The sequence below is a fragment of the Sturnus vulgaris genome, chromosome W (genome assembly GCF_052056855.1).
Source record: "Sturnus vulgaris isolate bStuVul1 chromosome W, bStuVul1.hap1, whole genome shotgun sequence".
NCBI lineage: Eukaryota > Metazoa > Chordata > Aves > Passeriformes > Sturnidae > Sturnus > Sturnus vulgaris.
Window position 1 is genome coordinate 34,315,026 of NC_142282.1, and position 19,402 is coordinate 34,334,427.

The window sequence follows — 19,402 nt, forward strand, 5'->3', positions numbered from 1 at the left end:
TACAAGCTGAATTAATTAAAGAAATGGCTCAGAGGAATGCTAATGAAACCTGCCCTAGGGTTATCTTTGGCCTTCCCCTGGAGCCAGCACCTAGCTTAGCACAGATGATAGAAGCCTGTGCCAGGAAAGCAGAACTGTTCAGTGGACACGAAAGAAATCCAGGACTGGCACACCCAAAGACCATGGCAGCTGTAACACCAGAAGCCAAGAAGCAACCAATGTCACCAGAGCAACTGCAGCACATCATCTGCTTCCAGTGCAAGCAGCCAGGGCACTTCTCCAGGGACTGTCCACGCAACCAGAAACAGAAGAAGATCAACAAACAAAAAAAACTAACTTTACAGCGCGTACCCCCCATTAACGCCATAGCGCGCTCGGCTATAAATGCGGCGGGCTCCACACTTGCAAAACACTCTCTCTTAATAAACAAAAAGGTGGAGGATGGGATAGAGGGTGTGGGGATGTATGGCAATGAAAATATCAAATGTTCAATTAACAAGGTTTGGAAGCCACTAGGCCGTTTTAGGCTTGTGACTACGGGAGGTTTTCATTTCAGGTCACCTGATTGGACAGTCATAACAGTGGACTTACCTAACAGTACACAGGACGTGATGTTAAACCACATGAAACTGGACAGTGAGTACTTTGTTGTCGGTGACACAGCACACACACCCCTAGAGATTGAGGTGGTTCCCATGACCATCAAGGGAAGCATAACTGGCCTCATTCTCCTGGCACGATGTCCTCTACCACCATATTACCTGGCTGAGGGACAAATCCTTGCCCAGGCCATTCCTGTTCCACAGGAGGTCCCAGTAGATGGAAAATCACCTGAAGTCTACTGGGCAGAAGTGGTGGGTGAGGATAAGCCCTCTCTGGCATGCAACCTAACCCGTGGATCAGATCACCTCCATGTGGAGGGGGTACTGGACACAGGTGCTGATGTGACTTTCATACCCGAAAGGATGTGGCCGTCACATTGGGAACTTCAGCCTGTGGCAGGCAGAATCCAGGGTGTAGGAGGAGTAAAATTGGCAAAAATATCAAAAAGCATCGTACAAATTGAGGGGCCGGATGGAAAATTGGCTAGCATCCGTCCATTTGTTACAGATTATAAATGCCCTCTATGGGGGAGAGACACCATGTCCCAGTGGGGGGTGAAATTGATTATTCCTATAACTCCTCGGGATTTTTAGAAGCGGCCACTGTGGGGCGCCCTACCCAAAAGTTGAAATGGCTAGATCATACCCCAAAGTGGGTAGCACAGTGGCCGATGAGTAAGGAGAAGCTCAGGGCGCTTGAGGAGCTTGTGGAGGAACAATTGGCTAAAGGCCACATAGAAGAGACCACAAGTGCGTGGAATTTCCCGATTTTTGTGGTAAAGAAACCGGGGAAGGACAAGTGGAGGCTTCTCCACGACCTCCGGGAAATAAACAAAGTAATTGAGGACATGGATGGGGTCTCTCCAACCTGGAATGCCTTCTCCAACAATACTTCCCAGAGATTGGCAATTGGCTGTTCTAGACATCAAGGACTGTTTCTTCCACATTCCCCTACACCCAGAGGATGCCCCAAGGTTCGCCTTCTCGGTTCCTACCATCAATCGGGAGGCCCCAATGAAGCGCTACCACTGCACAGTTTTGCCCCAGGGATTAAAATGTAGTCCCTCCATCTGCCAGTGGTATGTGGCCTCATTGCTGTCCCAGGTGCGTGCCCAGAGAGGGGAGGCCATCATCCTTCATTACATGGATGATGTGCTAGTGTGTGCACCCGATAACTCTCTACTCCAAGACACACTTGACCTAGTGGTTAAAGTTTTAACCTCTGCTGGATTTGAATTGCAGGAGGACAAAGTCCAAAGGATGCCACCTTGGAAGTACCTGGGCCTGGAAATTACTGCACGGACCATTGTTCTGCAGAAATTGGAAATTAATTGTAATCCAAAAACCTTAGCAGATCTCCATTCACTGTGTGGGTCATTGAATTGGGTTAGGCCCTGGCTAGGCCTCACTAATGAGGACCTAGAACCTCTCTTCAATTTATTGAAAGGGGAGAGAGAGCTGCTTTCTCCCAGGGAACTGACCCCAGAGGCAAAGACTGCAATCGAAAAGGTACAAAAGACTTTAGGAGAGAGGCAGGCTCACCGATACCAGCCTGAGCTGCCCTTCAAATTCATTGTCCTCGGAAAACTGCCACACTTACACGGGTTAATATTCCAATGGATCAAGGAGCAGAGAGAGTCACTCTTAATCATAGAGTGGGTCTTCCTCTCCCACCAAAGATCCAAAACTATCACTAAGCCACAAGAGTTAATAGCACAACTGATTCGGAAAGCAAGGATCAGACTGTATAAACTAGCTGGTTGTGACTTCTCATGTATTCACCTCCCTGTTAAACTGTCTGAGGAGAGAAAGAACTCTCCTGAAAGATTGACTAAAGAGATGTTTGAGCATTTACTCCAGAGCAATGCCAGTCTCCAATTAGCCCTGGACAGCTACAGAGGACAAATATCAGTCCATGCCCCTTCTCACAAGCTGTTTAATGAGGAATTCCACCTCATTCCTAGTGAGAAGAGGAGTCGGAGACCACTCAAAGCTCTCACAGTGTTCACGGATGCCTCTGGGGAGTCCCACAAGTCGGTGATGACTTGGAAAAATCCCCAGACTCAGCATTGGGAAGCTGATGTTGAGTTTGTGGAAGGGTCACCCCAGGTAGCTGAACTGGCAGCAGTCGTGAGAGCCTTTGAAAAGTTCTCAGAGCCAATCAACTTGGTGACAGACTCAGCCTATGTAACGGGGAGAGTGTCCAGGGTAGAGCAGGCAGTGCTCAGAGACATCAAAAATGAGCAGCTATTCAGGTTGCTTTCCAAACTAATTTATTTGATTTCTCATAGAGAACACCTGTTCTATGTGATGCATGTGAGATCACACACAGATTTGCCAGGTGAAATTGCAGAAGGGAACCGTCAGGCAGACTCCCTTGCAACCCCAGCAGAACAAGCAACCCCAGCAGAACAAGCCGGCCTTCCTGACATCTTCCAACAGGCAAAGCTGAGCCACCAGCAGTATCACCAGAATACACGAGGTCTAATGCGTCAGTTCCAGCTAACACGGAGTCAGGCTCGAGCCATTGTGGCCACCTGTCCCAACTGTCAGCTTCACACCATGCCCTCAATAGGCATGGGGGTTAACCCCCGAGGTCTTGGCAGTTGTGAGGTATGGCAAACAGACATCACACACATTCCTAGTTTTGGTCGCCTCAAATATGTGCATATTAGCATAGACACGTATTCAGGCGCAGTCTATGCCTCTGCCCATGCAGGAGAAAGGGCGGTGCATGCTAAACAACACCTAGTGCAAGCCTTTTCAGTGTTGGGGATCCCTAAGGAAATCAAAACTGATAAGGGTGCAGCGTATAAGTCCAAGGAGTTCCTGTAATTCGTCCAGCAGTGGGGAGTGGAACATAAAACTGGCACCTCCCACTCCCCCACAGGCCAAGGTATAGTGGAGCGAGGCAATCAGACACTCAAGCAGGTTTTGGCTCAACAGAGCAGTTCAACTGCGTGGATGTCTCCACAGCAGAAGCTCTGCAAAGCCATGTTGACTATCAATTTCCTGAATTGTTCATTTGAGAACATGAGTCCACCTGTGGTACGTCACTTTAACAGTAGTAAACAATTCAAGTTATCCCAACATCCTCCAGTTTTGATTAGGGACTCGGAAACCTGGGAAATCAAAGGTCCCTATGAGCTTGTTACCTGCGGGCGTGGCTATGCGTGTGTATCCACTCCCTCAGGCCCTCGGTGGATTCCCCAAAATTGGGTGAAACCGTTTGTTCCCAAACATCCTGCTCCAACTGAGGAGAACGAGGAGCAGGTAGCAGTGGCTTCAAAAAGAAGACGCCGCCGGAAAAAAGGAAAAGAAATCCTCATAGAAGGTGGCATTCCGGCAGATAGAGACTTTTAATAGGTTTTATAATGTTTGTATTTCCTTTTAGAGAAAAGCTTCTCTTCTCTCACTCCCGTGATGAACCCCATCCAAGCTGTCTTCCTGTTAACACTGAACAGTCTAGCAGCTGCATGGATCGTCCCTCAGCCATGTCAGAACATCTGGGTGACGCTGGCACAGACGGTCCAACAGAAAAACATGTGTCTGTCCACAGCAGGCCACACTACAAAATCGTGCTGCTATAGATTTTCTCTTGCTATTGCACGGTCATGAGTGCCAGGAATTTGAAGGACTTTGCTGTATGGACCCGACCTCGAAAGCTCCTAACATCCATGCTGCCCTCCGAAACATGAACAACTTAATCGGACAAGTGAAGCAAGAATCTGAAGATTGGTTCAATGGACTGTTCAAAGGCTGGGGACTCACAGGGTGGTGGACATCTATAGTCAAAACAATTATGTTAATTTTTGTTATTCTTTTTCTTGTAATAATGGCATTCGGGATCCTACGTCACTTGGTTTTCAAGGCTATTCATAGTCTCATTCCCTCTACCTCAGTAGTCAATCACATAGAAATGAAAGACTTGAAACAATCTAACCCTCCCGCCAGCTACAAGTGGTGGGCAAAATCGTAATTTGAATGATACCAATATCCTTCTTTCAACTTTGTTAAACCAAGAATGGGGAGATGTTGCGTTTCCTAGATACATTGTAAATGGTACATCCCGTGACCCCTGCTGTGCCCTGTATCTTGGTCCCTTTCCCCTCCTGGGCACACAGAGCTGGCTGGGATCCAATTTCTCCCCGCCCCCCCTTTCCAGACCCTAGAAAAGGTCAGTACCCCCTGGCCTCGCTCCCTTCCCCCGCGCTCTTCTCCTGTTCTCTTCCCCCTTCTCTTCCCCCTCTTTTCTCTCTCTTACCCCACTCTTTTTCCCCCCACACTCTTACCCGCGCTCTTCCCCCTCTCTTTTACCCCGCACTTTTCCCTCTTCCCCCGCTCTTTTCTCCCTTTTTCCTTTCCCTTTTTTCACTCACTACCCACGAGAAATAAACCTGTAACTTTATTAGGGGAAAGAGCCTCTTTTGATACCTTAACTACGTCCCTGAGGCTAGGGCCCAGGGGAATTTCACCCTAACACCCGAGCTAGACCAGAGGAAGGGTGAAAAACCCTATTTTGGGGCCGAGAAAAAGCTTTCAGTTCATGTAGATTTTAACTTGGGAAATTGATATTTGAGTTCTACTTTTCATTGTTGTTGCTTTTCTGTATTCTTTGATTGCACAGATAGCAGATGTACTGACCAAGTATTCTGTGAAACTGGAGGAAATGTCCTTCCTCTTGGCAGCTGATGTTCACAAGCTCATTAACGCTGAGGCCATGGTAAATGTTTTACCTGGGGCAAGATAGCAGCCTGAATATTACTAGAATGTCTTTCTTTCCCCAAATGAAATTCATTTTTTCTGCCTATCAATCATTGAAATATAGAAGAAATTTCCACTTGGCAGGGTATTGGTTATCATTTGTGTTCTTTTCTCCCCTCATTTTCTGTAGAATAGACAATGTTTTGTTTCTTTTTGCATGTCATATGCTGCTTCTACTTCTGGTTTTCTTTTTTAATACACAGAATGTAAAGAGAGCACTGCTGGATAATGAGAGGGCAACTGCCAAGCTACTCTTGAATCGAATGAAATCAGAGCTTGAGAAAGAAAAATGGCATCAACTGAAATGGCAAGGGAGACTCAAGGACTGGAAGCTCATGCAAAAGAAGTGTGTAGTTCAGAGTTTCAGGTCAAAAAGGTGGCAGTCTTCTTTTGGACAATGAGCAACACAAAGTGGCTAGTGTTCACTTTTGGTTTCTATCAAAGTAATACTTGATCATTTTTTCTTTCTATGTAATATCACATATGATATGACATATATCATGTGATTCCATTCTACATATCTACTTTCCATCCTGCAGAGAATTTATGGCAAGTGAAGAAATACAGAATCCCCCAACTGTGAATATGGAAATGGAAAATTTGGTAAAGGAGCAGATGGTACTTGCATTTATTCATCACTGCTATGCTGCTATACTGTCAGATAGTCTGTTTATGATTCAAAAATTCAATGGGACATCAAGTAAATAGCAAAGCAAAACTTACTACCGAAAGCAATATAAGGGCCAGAGATTAGCTTGGATCAAAACAGGTATTCTCCTAGCATTGTTTACAAACAAGTCAGCATGAGAAACAGAAGGCACAATGTAGTTTGTGCCTTGTTTTGGGCATGCCCGGAAGAAGGACATTCTGATTTCACATATGGGAAAAGAAATGTTGACATTTGAATGAGATTGTTCATACCCCAGAAAAGGTTGCTTTGAAAGGTTGTGGAAGTCCTGTTAGGAAACATGGCTTTACAAGTCCTTTCCACCAGGAGACAACAGCTGCAGAACATCTGGGTGTGCCAGTGTTGAGAGCACCAGCAAAGATCAAAGTGGAGAAGTTGGTGAACAATGGCAGTGGCCTGGGGGAGAGCACGTGAGGTGCTGGCTGTGGGACCCGGGCAGTCCTGACTGATTTAGGAGGCGTGTGATGGTCTGTGCCAGCAAGCGGAGTAGTGCTGTGGCCTTGGGACACTGCGAATACTGGAATTCAGTGGGGTCACTGGGCAGGCTGAGTGTCTGAGCTGCTGGAGGGACCCAGTTTGCCCACATGTAAACATCCAGTCTCACTCCTGCCAGGCACAGAAAGGAGCAGGATGTGGCTGCTGGCGATGCCTGTCATGTATATGTAGTGTATATGTGTGCTATCCCAGCCTGCTGGGAACACTTCTTCTTTGTGACTGCTTGGGCTGAGGGAGAGAAAGCAGTGGTAGTTTCTGAGGTTTCGAGTTTGCTCGCGTTTCTCAGGCTGTTTCTGGAGCCACCCAGAGTTCTCTTCCTTGAAGCATTTCAATTCCTGGTAATTTTCAAAATTCAAACAGACACAGCCCTAAGCTAGTTGATCTGACTTCAGAGCTATTCTTACGCTGAGCTGTTGGATGATCTGATCTCCTGAGATGTCTTCCATCTCAGTTTATGAACTGGTTCTTGTGAAAAGTAGGATCTTTTAGCCTGGAGAAGAGAGGTTTCTGGAGAGTGTCTTGGTTTAATTTTGACTTTCCCGGCCAACGCTCCAAATTAATGTCTTGAGTTTGAGTTGCCAATTTGAATAAACTTATTTTTCTTGTTGTGAGACAGAACCAGGAGCAAAAGAGCAAGCCAGGCCTAAAACTTGAGAGAGTATAAAAGAAAATTTATTAACTACACAAACAAAAAGAGAGGAAAAAAAAATTTTCAGAATAAGATTTTTTAGATCACTCCTTCCCTCCCTCTCCCAATCTTCATAACAACAAAACAAACATATAACAAATACTTCGGTCAGTGCCCAATTTAGTCTTTCTCAGTTCACTTCTGGAGAGAGAAGCTTCTTCTTGTTGAAGTTGTAGGGATTTTTCCCACAAGAAGGAAAAAAACAGTTTTCTTGTGGTTTTATCTTTCACGATTTGCATCCGCCCGGGAACCTGCAACCGTGATGCTCCTCCCAACTCTACAACCGTCCCAAAGTTGTAGATGTGGGCCATGTCTGTCTCATGGGGTATTACTTTTAAGAATGAAATGTTCAACCGCAAATATTCTCTCTGTCTCCTTTTTCTCTGCTCGGGCTTCATCTTCAGATAACCAAAATCTTCTTCTTTTCTCAGGACAGAAATTCTCAACACAGGTGCTCTTTAGTTAAATCATCTATTAAATGGAACATTTCCATCCCCCCATGTCTCTTTCCATGGTTTATAGGAATATTCAGTACATCAGTTCATTCCTACAATTTCACAAAAAGATTTTCAGCCATTTCAGCATCTTCTCATTCTCTTTCCATCTTAAAAACTTAGCTCTTAGATCACTGACTTCAGAAATCTTCTTATTCCCTTTGATATTCAAAGGAAAGGCTGGAGGCTTTGCAAATCTTATCTGAGCACTAAAGAGTTAAAGTTTAACACAACTACAGGAGTTGGGCCAGGCTCAGGCTGTGCTGGGGTGGGCAGCCGAGGTGTTAATCAGCCTTTCTGGGGCTGGGCTGCAGCCCCACACTGCTCATGGCCACCTGGGCAGGCCCGGCCCTGCCGGCAGCAGCAAGAGTCGGCCTCCCCCCACGCCAGAGCCGCAGGCCCGTGGAGGAGGAAGCCGTGAAGGTCTTATCACACAACTTTTTCTCCCCCCGGCCATCGGGTCCCCCTCGTTGGCAAACGGGGCCCAAGTGGCCTCCCGAGCCTTCCCCCCCCCCCGCATGGGGGAGAGGGAAGCTCGGGTTGGTGTTACCTGCTCAGCCGCCGGAAGACAAAGAGGGTCAGTTCCGGATTACCTTCCTCAAAATGTGTGTTCACGGAGCGAACTAACTTTCTCTAATTGGCTGTTGCAGGTATCCCAACCCCCACAGAGGAAATTCCCTTAGGAAGAATCTCTTCTGAGTTTCTTCTTCCTAAGTCAACCTATCAAAAGAGACAGTATGGTGGCCTTTGAATATGTAAAGAGGGTATAAGACAAATGGAGAAAGACTTTTTCGGAAGGTTTGCAGAGGCAGGACAAGGGGCCATGCTTTCAAACTGAGACTAGGTTTAGATTGGCTAAAAGGAAAACCTTTTCTACAATGAAGCTGGTGAGACACTCAAACGGGTGTTCCAGAGAAGTTGTGGATGCCCCATCATTGAGAGTGCTCCTTATCAGTTTGGCTAATCTTGAGCAATTTGATCGACTGTAAGATCTACCTGGCAAGGAAGTTGGACTAGATGATCTTTAATCACAGACAGTTGTATGATTCCATGAAAGACAGAATGCAATAAAGTTCATATTTCAGATTTTGGCGCAGATATATTTATTATTTCTCACTTTATGCATCATTGCAAGGACAACTTGTTAGCTTCTGAAATGATGAGCTGAGACTGATTTCCTTCCTTAGTTTCATTTTCCCTGTTATTCCTTCACTCTTGGACGTTTTTTTCCACTTGATTTCCTCTTTTAGTAAACTGCCCTATAGCATCACTTTGCTCCCCACCTGGCTTTTTTTTTCAATGCCACCTTTTCACTGGTTCGTTTTGGGCCTTTGCTGCTTGAAGTCCAGCAGCCTCCTTGTCTGAGCATTATGGAGCTTTCTTTACAGCTTCATCAGTATGCAAAAAGGCATAAATTACTGTGTTCCGTCTCACATACCATCAAGCATCACACTACTATTCCATCTGCTGAATAGCTGGTTGGCTTACATAGACCAGCCAAATACCAGGAAATCCAGATGGCAGCAAGAATCTTGTAGACTACTCCCGCTGTTCATTTAAATTCTGGAGAAGTCACATGAGGTATCACATTCTCTTGAAAGAAGTGTATATCATCTAGGACATTCTGGAATGGGCTATTAATATTGTCATGAGTTTCTGGTTAGACTTTTTAGTATGCAAATTCAAATGATCTGAAATGATAGAACTTCAAGAAAATTTTTTCCCAGAATCGAAGTATGATGGAGTTACATAGGGAGAATCTCATTCTTAATTATTCTATTCCATCTCACATCATGTCTGGGGCCAGGGAGAAGGGAGTATCTTTGGGGGACAGTGGGTTCTGGTGTAGTCATTAAGCTGGCTCAGAGGAGCCTTCAGGTATTGTCTGTTGTTGGGGGGGCGATTCATGTGAACTCTTCCTTTCTTGTACCCTGCCACTAGTATTGTTTCTAAAATTGTTTGTTTTCTCATCCAAGTGACAAAATCAGCACACTTAATGAGGGATGAAGAGGGAGCAGCGACCTCAGAACAGGAGGAAGAAGAAGCAGAGCCTGCTGTCCTCCAGAAGAAAAAAACACTACCAGCCAACTTTGCATCATCTGTGAACTTCCTGGGCTTGTACTCTATCCCCTTGTCCAGATCACTCATAAAGATATTAAACAGGACTGGGCCCAAGACGGAGCCTTGCGGACCAACTGGATGAACTCTATTTCCCACCACTCTGTGGGCCTGGCCATCACCCAGTTTGTCACCCAGCAAACACCCCAACCACCCAAACCATAAGCAGACAGTTTCTTCTGGAGAATGATGTGAGACTCATTGCAAAAAGGATCAGGGTAATGCCTAGGAAGAGTCTCAGGTGAATCCAGGAGACTATAGTGGAGGACTATTCAGTTTTCCAATCAATTTCCTTAAAAATCTCTACAAAACAGTAATAAAAAAAACCAAACAAACAAAAAAAGCAGACCAAGGAAACACACAAAAAACCCCAACCAATAATCCCCAAAGAGACAAAAAAGCCCACAAAAAAACCCACCCTAAACTGAAAAAAACTCCAAACCCAACACATCCAAAAATCAGGGTGAATGTTTTTAGAAACTTTAAAAATAACAAAACAAAACAAACCAGAACGTCACATTTCTAAAGGTGCTGTCCCAGCCTCTTTTCTCAGCAGGGAGGACATCCTGAAGTGGAGCCAGTTGGAAGAAAGCAGGACAGGGCAGCACCTGGGCCATTGTCACAGGACGGCCCTGTGGCTGCCCCATTGCCAAAACCTGGACACATAAATCAAACACAGGCATGCACATGTGCTTAGACACAGCAAAAATATATTAGTCTGAAAAGAATACTGGTCCATTTATATCACTCGAAAGAGCATAATGCCTCTTCTCAGCTTTCTTTTCAGTCATTACAAGTGTTTTGAAAATACAGGAGTGCAGAAAATGGAAATATCCAAGATCAACATGAGGACCAGTAACAAAGATTCCATTTTTGAAACTGCATTGGGAATCCTCTGCAAAAATTGACTCAGAGCTCTAAGATTTACAAAAAAGACCAAGAGTATTAGAGTCAATACAACACAGTGTCTGGAGATTTCAGCTGGTTGCCTTGATTTCTCAAATATGATGGAGGAAGCACCTTAGCAACTACAGCTACCAGTTCTCTCAGGGCCCTGACATGCCTCTGGGTGGGTCCCATGGTCTTGCATACTCAGGTTCCTCAAGTGGTCTGAAAGCTGACCTGCTACTATGGCTTAGGATCAAGTCCACCAGTCCAGTAACCTGACAGATGTGGAAATAGTGACTGTCAGTAAAAATTGAGACCAACACTTGAGTACCTCAGCCTTCTCCTTGTCTGTTGTCACTAGTCCTGTCTGGCTTATGGGGGAGGGGGGGGAATAGGGGAGTTGTGATAGGTTTGTTTCATCTTCCTTTTCCCACTGAAATACCCATAGGTGCCTTTATTATTCTTATTTTTGGCATGCTTTTCCAAATTCAGCTTCAACTGAGCCTTAGCTATACTGATCCCGTCCTCACACACTCATGTGTTACCACTGTATTTTTCCCATGATTTGTCTCGCTGTGTATTGTCTGCATATTACCTACTTGCATCACATATATTAATTTTCAATAACCTTCTGGCTTTAACTTGTTTAAAAAAAAAAACCTTTTGAACCTTTTCACCTCAGAAATTCACCTGGGAAACCCAAAACCCCCCAAATTCACCCCGCAGTCCTCCCTGGGATTCCACAATTTCCCCGCAAAATTAACGGGGGACCCCCAAATCCCAGGGCTTAACCCCAAAATCCCACCTGCAAACCCCAAAATCCCTCAAATCACCCCCAACACCCAGTCCCCCCAACACCTCCCAAATTCACCCCAAAATGTCTCCAATCCCCCTCAAAACCCACGCAGATACCCCCAAATCCATCAAATTCACTCCAAGACCCATCTGGGTCTCCCAAAAATCACCAAAATTCCCTGGAAAATCCACCTGCATTCCCCCAAATTCATCCCAAAATTCTCCCATGACTACCAAATGCTCACCTGGATACCCCAAAATTGACAGAATTCACACCAATGTCGGAGAAGGGAGACGCGGACACCATATGGTCATCAGCAAAGTCTCGTTTATTGATACGCAGAGTGGCGATTAAATACAATGCTTAATTAGCTCATGCATAGTGCAAAATCTTAGCTCCTCATTGGTCTAGATGTGCTGCTTAGCTAAGCACTTCGGCATTCATGTCTTTCTCAATTCTACGTGCCTTCCTTATCTCAAGGACACTGTATCCTTGAGACTGAGGCCTACTTTGCTAGCCTCACCAAGTTGATCTGACTATGGCCTTTCTCTTCTAGCCATTCCTGCACCAGGCTCTCTACACTTCCCCCGTTTTCTTTTTGAGCTAGAAGAGTGGCATGCCAAGCTTTGCTAACAGTCTTTTGAATAAAATTTTGTAAGCAAGTTATCAAGCAAGGTAGCAATAAAGCTAAGCACAAGAATATACCTAACACCATAATAGCATACTTAATAACGGTTCGAATCCATCCCCCAAGACCTAGGCTTTTTAACCACTCGTCGATGCCCCAACCATCTTCTTCTTTTAGGTTGTGTAATTTCTGCTGCATGTCTTGTATCTTTTTGTGGATGGACTCAGAGTGGTCAGATAAATTCATGCAGCACATTCCCTCGAACTCCTCGCAACCATGCCCCTAAGCTAGGAGTAGGAAGTCAATGGCTGCTCTGTTTTGCAATACTGCGTGGTTCACGCTTGAGACATCCTTGGCCATCATGTCTAACACCTGAGAGGTGGTATTGAGTTCATCTTTTGCCCAGCACCCTAATTTCTTGGCCAGGGTCATAGCTTTGAGGGCTGCTGCTCCGGGGAGGAGTGTGGCAACCGCTACCTGTGTGAAATCATTCCAAAAGTTTGGTTGCCCTATGTCGGCGCAGTCAAGATCGTGTAAGCTGCGTTTCTGTCTCCCTGCACTTTCGTTCCTTGCGAGTTGCATGAGGGTAGTTACATTGGGGTGAAACATGTTTAGTTTTCCTAGATAGCAAGGCCCCCCTTGAGGCCTCGCGGGGATGCCATTCCAAGCACGGTCCCCACAAATTAAAAATATACCTGGGGGCAATGCCTTGGCCTTGGTGATGTTACTACCGTTGCAATTGGAGTAAAGCTGGAGAGAGATGGTGTCTGACTGAAGGTTAGAGTCAAGGGTTGCCCAATACTTACGGTTCCGGTTCCAGTCCCCCGGATTCTGTGGCACAAAACTAAACCACCCTCCTGTTTTGCTCCCTATAGTGGTACTAGTGCTCCCAAAGAGGTCAAGCTCTTCCGGAGGAGAGGCTAGAGTCTGGTTTAGGGCCAAGACAATTTTGCATTGCCAACACCCATCGTGCTGTGCTGGGTCGCTGCCAGATGGAGCACAGGCCTCCGTTAGATTCCCATCACTTAAGGTAGTTAGAGTTTTGTTGGCCACGTATCCCTCGAACTCTCCTGGCCTCCATACTGGCAACCCTACTAGGCAGGTTCTAAAAGGATTTTGTACTCCCCCTAGACTTAAGCAGATTGATTCTTGCTTTGTTATGTTAGCGAATGTTACCCATACGTTCTCCCGAGGCGCATGCTGCATTGGAAAAGATTTTGTGCGAGCAAAGTTAGCAAGCATAAGCAGTGTAATGATCATCATTTTGATTTCTTTGGCGGCCTATTCTTTTTACGCCCTGTATTGCTCCTTGTTATCTGCAGTTGTTTCACCTTTTCTATACTCTGATTCAATACCTCCTCTGGGTCTGTACCGGGCTTAACTGGTCCTACCCGAGGCCAAGGCAGGTGTGGGACTTTATGTCTGCATCTTGCAGCGATAATGTGCGAATTTGCATAGATGTGCTGCCTCTTAATCCAGTTGGTAAGTTCCCACCGGGCCCAAGCTAACAGGAGCTGTTCTGGTGTCTCGTATAGGTTTCGTACCTGGGCATATGGCACTCCTGCTTCTTTTTCTAGGGCCAGACCCCAATCTGAATCTCTTAGGTCGTCACTTTGACACCTCCAGCACCACAAACTAAACACTGTTCTCTGTTCCACCCACGAGCAGTCCCCACAGCCCCCGCACTTTAGAGCTATCCAAGCCTCACACCACGGCCCCCCACACGCACAACAAGGACGGCTGCTGAGAGGCTGTTCTTCTTGGTGGGCGTGGCTCTCAATCCAATCAGCCCAATTCGGTGGCGACTGCTTTAGCGCTTCACGGGCAGCGCTGCTATAGCATCCCAGCTTCGCTAAATAAGGCTGTAAGGTCACCGTCAGCTTCTGCTGGATCCGCTCCTGATCGACTGGAGCCAGCTGCCTCCTCAGGAATCTTTCCACCAGTTCGGTCATCTAGGACGGGCTTCACCCACCTAGCAGGGACCCAAACTGTTCCTGTGGGGGTAGAAACACAAACATAGCCTCTCCCCCAATATACCACTTCCGCTGGGCCATTCCATATTCCTGTCTTTGGATCCCGGTACTTTACCCATGCCTTCATGTGCTCTCCTCTGTTACCTTCCCTTTTCCCTCTATGCCTGATTGCAGGCGGCTCAAATTCATCCCCAAACACACACAAGTAATTCATTACATAAAGAGCTTTAGCTAGTCTTTCTTGCGGATCGCCTATGGATTTGTGTTTGAGTAGATATAGCTTGAGTGTACCATTGGCCCTTTCTACTATGGCCTGTCCCGTGGGTGAGTGTGGTACTCCTGTAATATGTCTGATTCCCCAGAGTCTCATAAACTGACTTACTTTCCCACTGACATATGCAGGTCCGTTGTCGGTCTTTACCTCCCTAGGCGTTCCCATAACTGCAAAGCAACTTGTCAGGTGTCTAATTACATGGATTGCCTTTTCCCCTGTCTGCGCTGTAGCCCAGACATATTTACTATAAGTATCTATCGTAACGTGCACATACTTGAGCCTCCCAAACTCTGCTACGTGTGTGACGTCCATCTGCCAAATTTCGTTACTCTCCAGACCCCGAGGGTTTACCCCACACCCAAGGCCTACTCCACTATTGTGATGACTGCAGGTGGGGCAGGCTCTCACTATTGCCTTAGCCTCTTGCATGCCTATTTTGAACTTACGCACCAATCCTTTAGCATTTTGGTGAAATCGTGTGTGTGACTCCCTTGCTTCAATCCCCCTGTCATCAGCTACATTCATAACCAGTCTATCCGCCCTGGCGTTGCCTTCTCCCAAGCCTACGTCCCACTTATGACTCCTGACGTGTATTATACAATAAGGCTTGAACCTTGCTCCTACTGCTCGCTTTAGCTGCAGCAAGAGTTCATAGAGTCTCTTGTTCTGCACCTCTTTCACAGAGGCGTCCTCAATTCTCTGTGCTACTCCTGCTACATAAAATGAGTCAGTGACCACATTCAAAGGCCCTTGCAGTTCACTTAGTGCCCACACAACGGCAAGCAATTCCAATGTTTGTAAGCTGTCCTCTGGGGCTGCATCTATTGTTTTATTCCTCCACCGAGGGCCTTCTTTCCAGGTGATCGCTGCTCTTCTCGTCTTTTTCCCGGCATCCGTGAAGGCTGTGGTGGCGCCCGCTATCGGCTGCTCCGATCGTAGTGGCTTCGCTATCCAGTCCCAATTTCCTAGCCACTGAAGGTGACGTGGCATCAGCGGTCCGGTGTGGATGGCTGCTCCGACTTCCAGCAAGGCCGTTTGTAGATCTCCTGAATTGAGGAGGTACCAATCTAAGTCCTCCTTTTTCATGGGCAAATAAATCACTGTCGGGCTTAGTCCGGTGATTTCCATAATCCTTACCCGACCCTTACGAATCAAGGTGGCTACTTGTTCGATTTTTGTGCTGATTGTCCTTTTTACTTGTAAAGGTGGGGTTATCCATTCTAGTACCCGTGTCTCCCGCGTTTTCTTTTGTAGCTGTGTGAGTGCACCGAGTAGGTGGTTGGCAGTACTCCAGATGGTAAGATCGATGGGCGAGGAGATATCTCGGCGGGAGACAAACCCCTCATCGATGCAGCGTATAATACCCTTGAGGGCTTCATGTTGTTGCGGGGTCACGGTTACGGGTGCGGTTGGGTCAGTTCCTTTAAGTAGTGGCCTGAGGGAGTCTAGCAAGGAGTTGGGTATCCCAACAATCGGCTTGAGCCATTGCAGATCTCCTAGCAGTCGCTGTGCCTCATTTAGAGTGGTGATCTTTGTTGCAAGCTGGAGCTTCTGCGGCCGTACGATCTGGCCTGTGATAGACCACCCCAAGTACCTCCATGGTGTGGATCGCTGTATTTTTTCTTGAGCTATTATGAGGGATGCCTTTGCTAGGGCGCTTTGAATCTCCTGCATCTGAGTGTCTGTAAATGCTGATTCTTGAGCAAAGAGGATATCATCCATATAATGATAAATAATTGTGTTGGGCCACTGTATCCTCAATGGTTGTAATGCGGCATCAACATACAGTTGGCACAGGGTAGGCGAGTTCTTCATTCCTTGTGGAAGAACAGTCCATTCATACCGTTTATCAGGTTCTCCTCTGTTTATTGCTGGTAGGGTGAACGCAAATCTTTTAGTATCTTGAGGGTGTAAGGCTATAGTGAAGAAGCAGTCCTTTAGATCAATGATCAGAAGAGGCCAATGCTGTGGGAGCATTGCTGGGTTGGGGAGGCCTGGCTGTAATGCCCCCATCGCCTCCATCTGATCATTTACTGCTCTTAAATCGTGCAGAAGACGATATTTTCCTGACTTCTTTTTGATCACAAAAATTGGCGTGTTCCATGGGCTTGTCGAGAGTTTCAAATGTCCTTGTTGGAATTGTTCCTTTACGAGTTGATGTGCTTGTATTAGACTTTCCCTTTTTAGAGGCCATTGCTTAACCATTACCGGTTCATTGGTAGTCCAGGTGATTGGGATCGGGAAAGTCCAAGCAATGGCAATTACCCCAAAGGGTGCTCGTTGGATAAAACGACCCCCATCTGAGCCAAGATGTCCCTTCCAATCAAGCAATGTACCGATGGCGGTAACGCAACTACGGACAACACAGTCACCAAATCTTGCCCATCTACAGTAACCTTTATTGGGGGCGTTTTTCTGGCGAGGGTGAACCCTCCGACGCCTGTCACGGTATCCGTGGTCTGCAGCGATGGCCAGTTGTGGGGCCATTTTTCTGGAGAGACAATGCTGGTATCTGCCCCAGTGTCTAGGAGTCCCATCATTTCTATTGTCTGTCCTGCATAGGTTAGTTTCACCTTCTTTTTGGGTCTGGTATGGAGATCCATTGTGAGCATAGCAATACCTGATGATCCGAATCCTTGGTCTCCGCGTGGGGTTTGTCTTTGTGGTTGAACACCCCGGCTCAACTGTGGAAGTGGAATAAATTGAGCAACACGCTGGCCCTTTTCAATCGTAATAGGAGGGAAAGGAGTATATACCATTATTTGTATTTCCCCGGTGTAGTCTGCATCAATGACGCCTGGAAGCACAAACAGCCCTACAATGGAGCTCGACGAGCGTCCCACTATTAGTCCTCCATGAGCTTGTCCTTTGATATTTATCGGGCCATAAACTCCAGTTGGAACTTTGGTAGGGCGTATTGTTAGCAAAGATGTTCTTACTGCGGCTGCCAAGTCGAGTCCCAGGCTCCCTGTTGTGGCTGGTTGTAGACAGGAGATGGCGCTGATGTTACGGCGGCTACTTGTGTCCGGGCGCGGCTGCCGGGCGCGCTCCGCCGGGAGTTTCCCGACTTGCGGCGACAAGCTGACGTGTTATGCGTGTTGCTCTGGCAGTTTTGGCACCATACTCCTGGGGCACGGCACTCACGTCGGAAGTGGCCTCCTCCTCCGCATCTGTAGCAGCGCGCCGAGGGAGGTCGGTGATCACCCGACGTGGCTGGGGTCGCTGTAGAAGCACGGAGCGGAGCAAGAGCGGCTAGCACCTGCGACTGTGTGGACTCGGCTTGCTTTTGTAGCCCCAAGCCTATTTCTTTTAGTGCACTAACTAGGAAGGCCTGCGCCCCTGACGGCTGCAGTGCCATCCTCTCCAACGCCTCCTCTATTGTCCAATTGGCCCCCAAAGTTGATAATACCCTTTTTGTTGCCTCATTGCTATTCTGCAACGCACATTGCTTTAGCAGCGCCCCTCTCATGTACTCTGGGACTCCTGCCTTTTCAATAGCAGCAGCAGCCTTATCTACAAAGTCCCCAAAGGATTCATTTCTTCCCTGTTTTATCCCCATATACATGGGTATGCCTGAGCTATCCTTGACCTGATCGATGGCATTCCTTACCAGACGCATGGCTTCCCTGACCTTATCAGGTCCCGAAATCATTTGAGCCTCTGTCCTACGGTATTGTCCTAGTCCCATTAACTCATCTATTGTAATTCCAGCTAGTGGATCTCCAGCACCTCTCTGTACTGCAACTGACTCCTGAACAAGAGCCTGCCAATGCGCGTTAAATAGCAACTGCTGATGTTGCGTGAAAATCAGCTTCACTATACTTCTCATGTCATTTGGCAACAGCAGGTATGTATCAAACAAGAAATCTAGCATCTGCTTAGCTGGCTCACTCCGGAACCCGAACTGAATCACTGTCTGCCGCAACTGTGCCAGCAGCTTCCAATCGGGAGGCGCATACGCTCCCACCTGGACGGCTTGTCCCTGTTGATTTACTCCCTGTGTATACGTGACGGGAAAAGCCCAGGCTTTCGCTGCGTCAACAGCGCCCTCGTCCCCAGTCTCCAAGCCGTGTCTGGCCAACATACTCCACGCCTCCCTTCGCCGTTTAGCCATCTCCTCCCACAGGTCGCTTTCCGCCCCAGGGACAGGGTCTGGCTCCGCGGCAGGCTTAGGGGCGCCAGGCTCAGACCGGCAAGGGGATTTTTCGCCGCTGGACTGAGGTCCTTCGCCCTCGTAAGGCGGGGTTACTCCGCCTTCTGCAATTGCCTCCGCCGCCGCGGCGGAATCCTCCTCGAGCTCTTCTAAGGGAGGTGCAGAGGGCCAAGCGCAGCTAGCCATGTCTGTCATTCCTGCTGTCCCCCCAGAGATAGGTATTTCAACTTTAGTTGTACTTGGTGCTCGGGGCTCGTTATCGCCATACTGAGCGTTCCTCTTATATGCCTCTACTGCCTCCCGAGCCGCCCTTCTCTCCGCCTGCTGCTTTAGCAGTGCGTTGTGAACTACCCGCCAGATCTTCCCCAGCTTTTTTGCTGTTTTATCATCCTCTAATACCGCCTCCCACAGTGCATCCCCTAACTTACGCCACTCATTCAAATCATGCACGGTGTGAGGGTTAGAGAATAAACCTTTAGCATAACCCCAGGCTAACAACCCCGGTATGTCCTTCCTGGGATTAATCTCTTTTAACCCTAGCTTATCTAAATGCACTATAAATAAATCATATGCTGCTTGCCTGTCCATTTTTTGTCGTCAGCGCTGTTGCAACTCTCCGGCTTCGGCAGCACGTATGGCCCAGGACCACCTTTGTAGCTCCTGGGGGTGTCTTCCCTACGTCGTTTGACACCGACCCGGTTGCAGCAGGCCCCAACTCTACTTCACCGACCGTGGCGCGTTCTCCCCCGTTTTCTTTTCAGCGACGGGGGGGCGTCGGGGTCACCATTTGTCGGAGAAGGGAGACGCGGACACCATATGGTCATCAGCAAAGTCTCGTTTA

General features: G+C 47.4%; 1 protein-coding gene across 1 annotated transcript; it reads right to left on the reverse strand.

The window, feature by feature from the left end:
• Window positions 1-338: 338 nt before the first annotated feature.
• LOC148220105 (endogenous retrovirus group K member 8 Gag polyprotein-like) lies at window positions 339-18,534 on the reverse strand. The gene is made up of 2 exons (XM_088155784.1): window positions 17,613-18,534; window positions 339-418 (listed from the first exon to the last, which is right to left on the reverse strand). The coding sequence occupies exons 1-2, from the start codon at window positions 18,520-18,522 to the stop codon at window positions 339-341; spliced, it is 990 nt and encodes a 329-aa protein (XP_088011910.1). The 5' UTR covers window positions 18,523-18,534.
• Window positions 18,535-19,402: the final 868 nt, after the last annotated feature.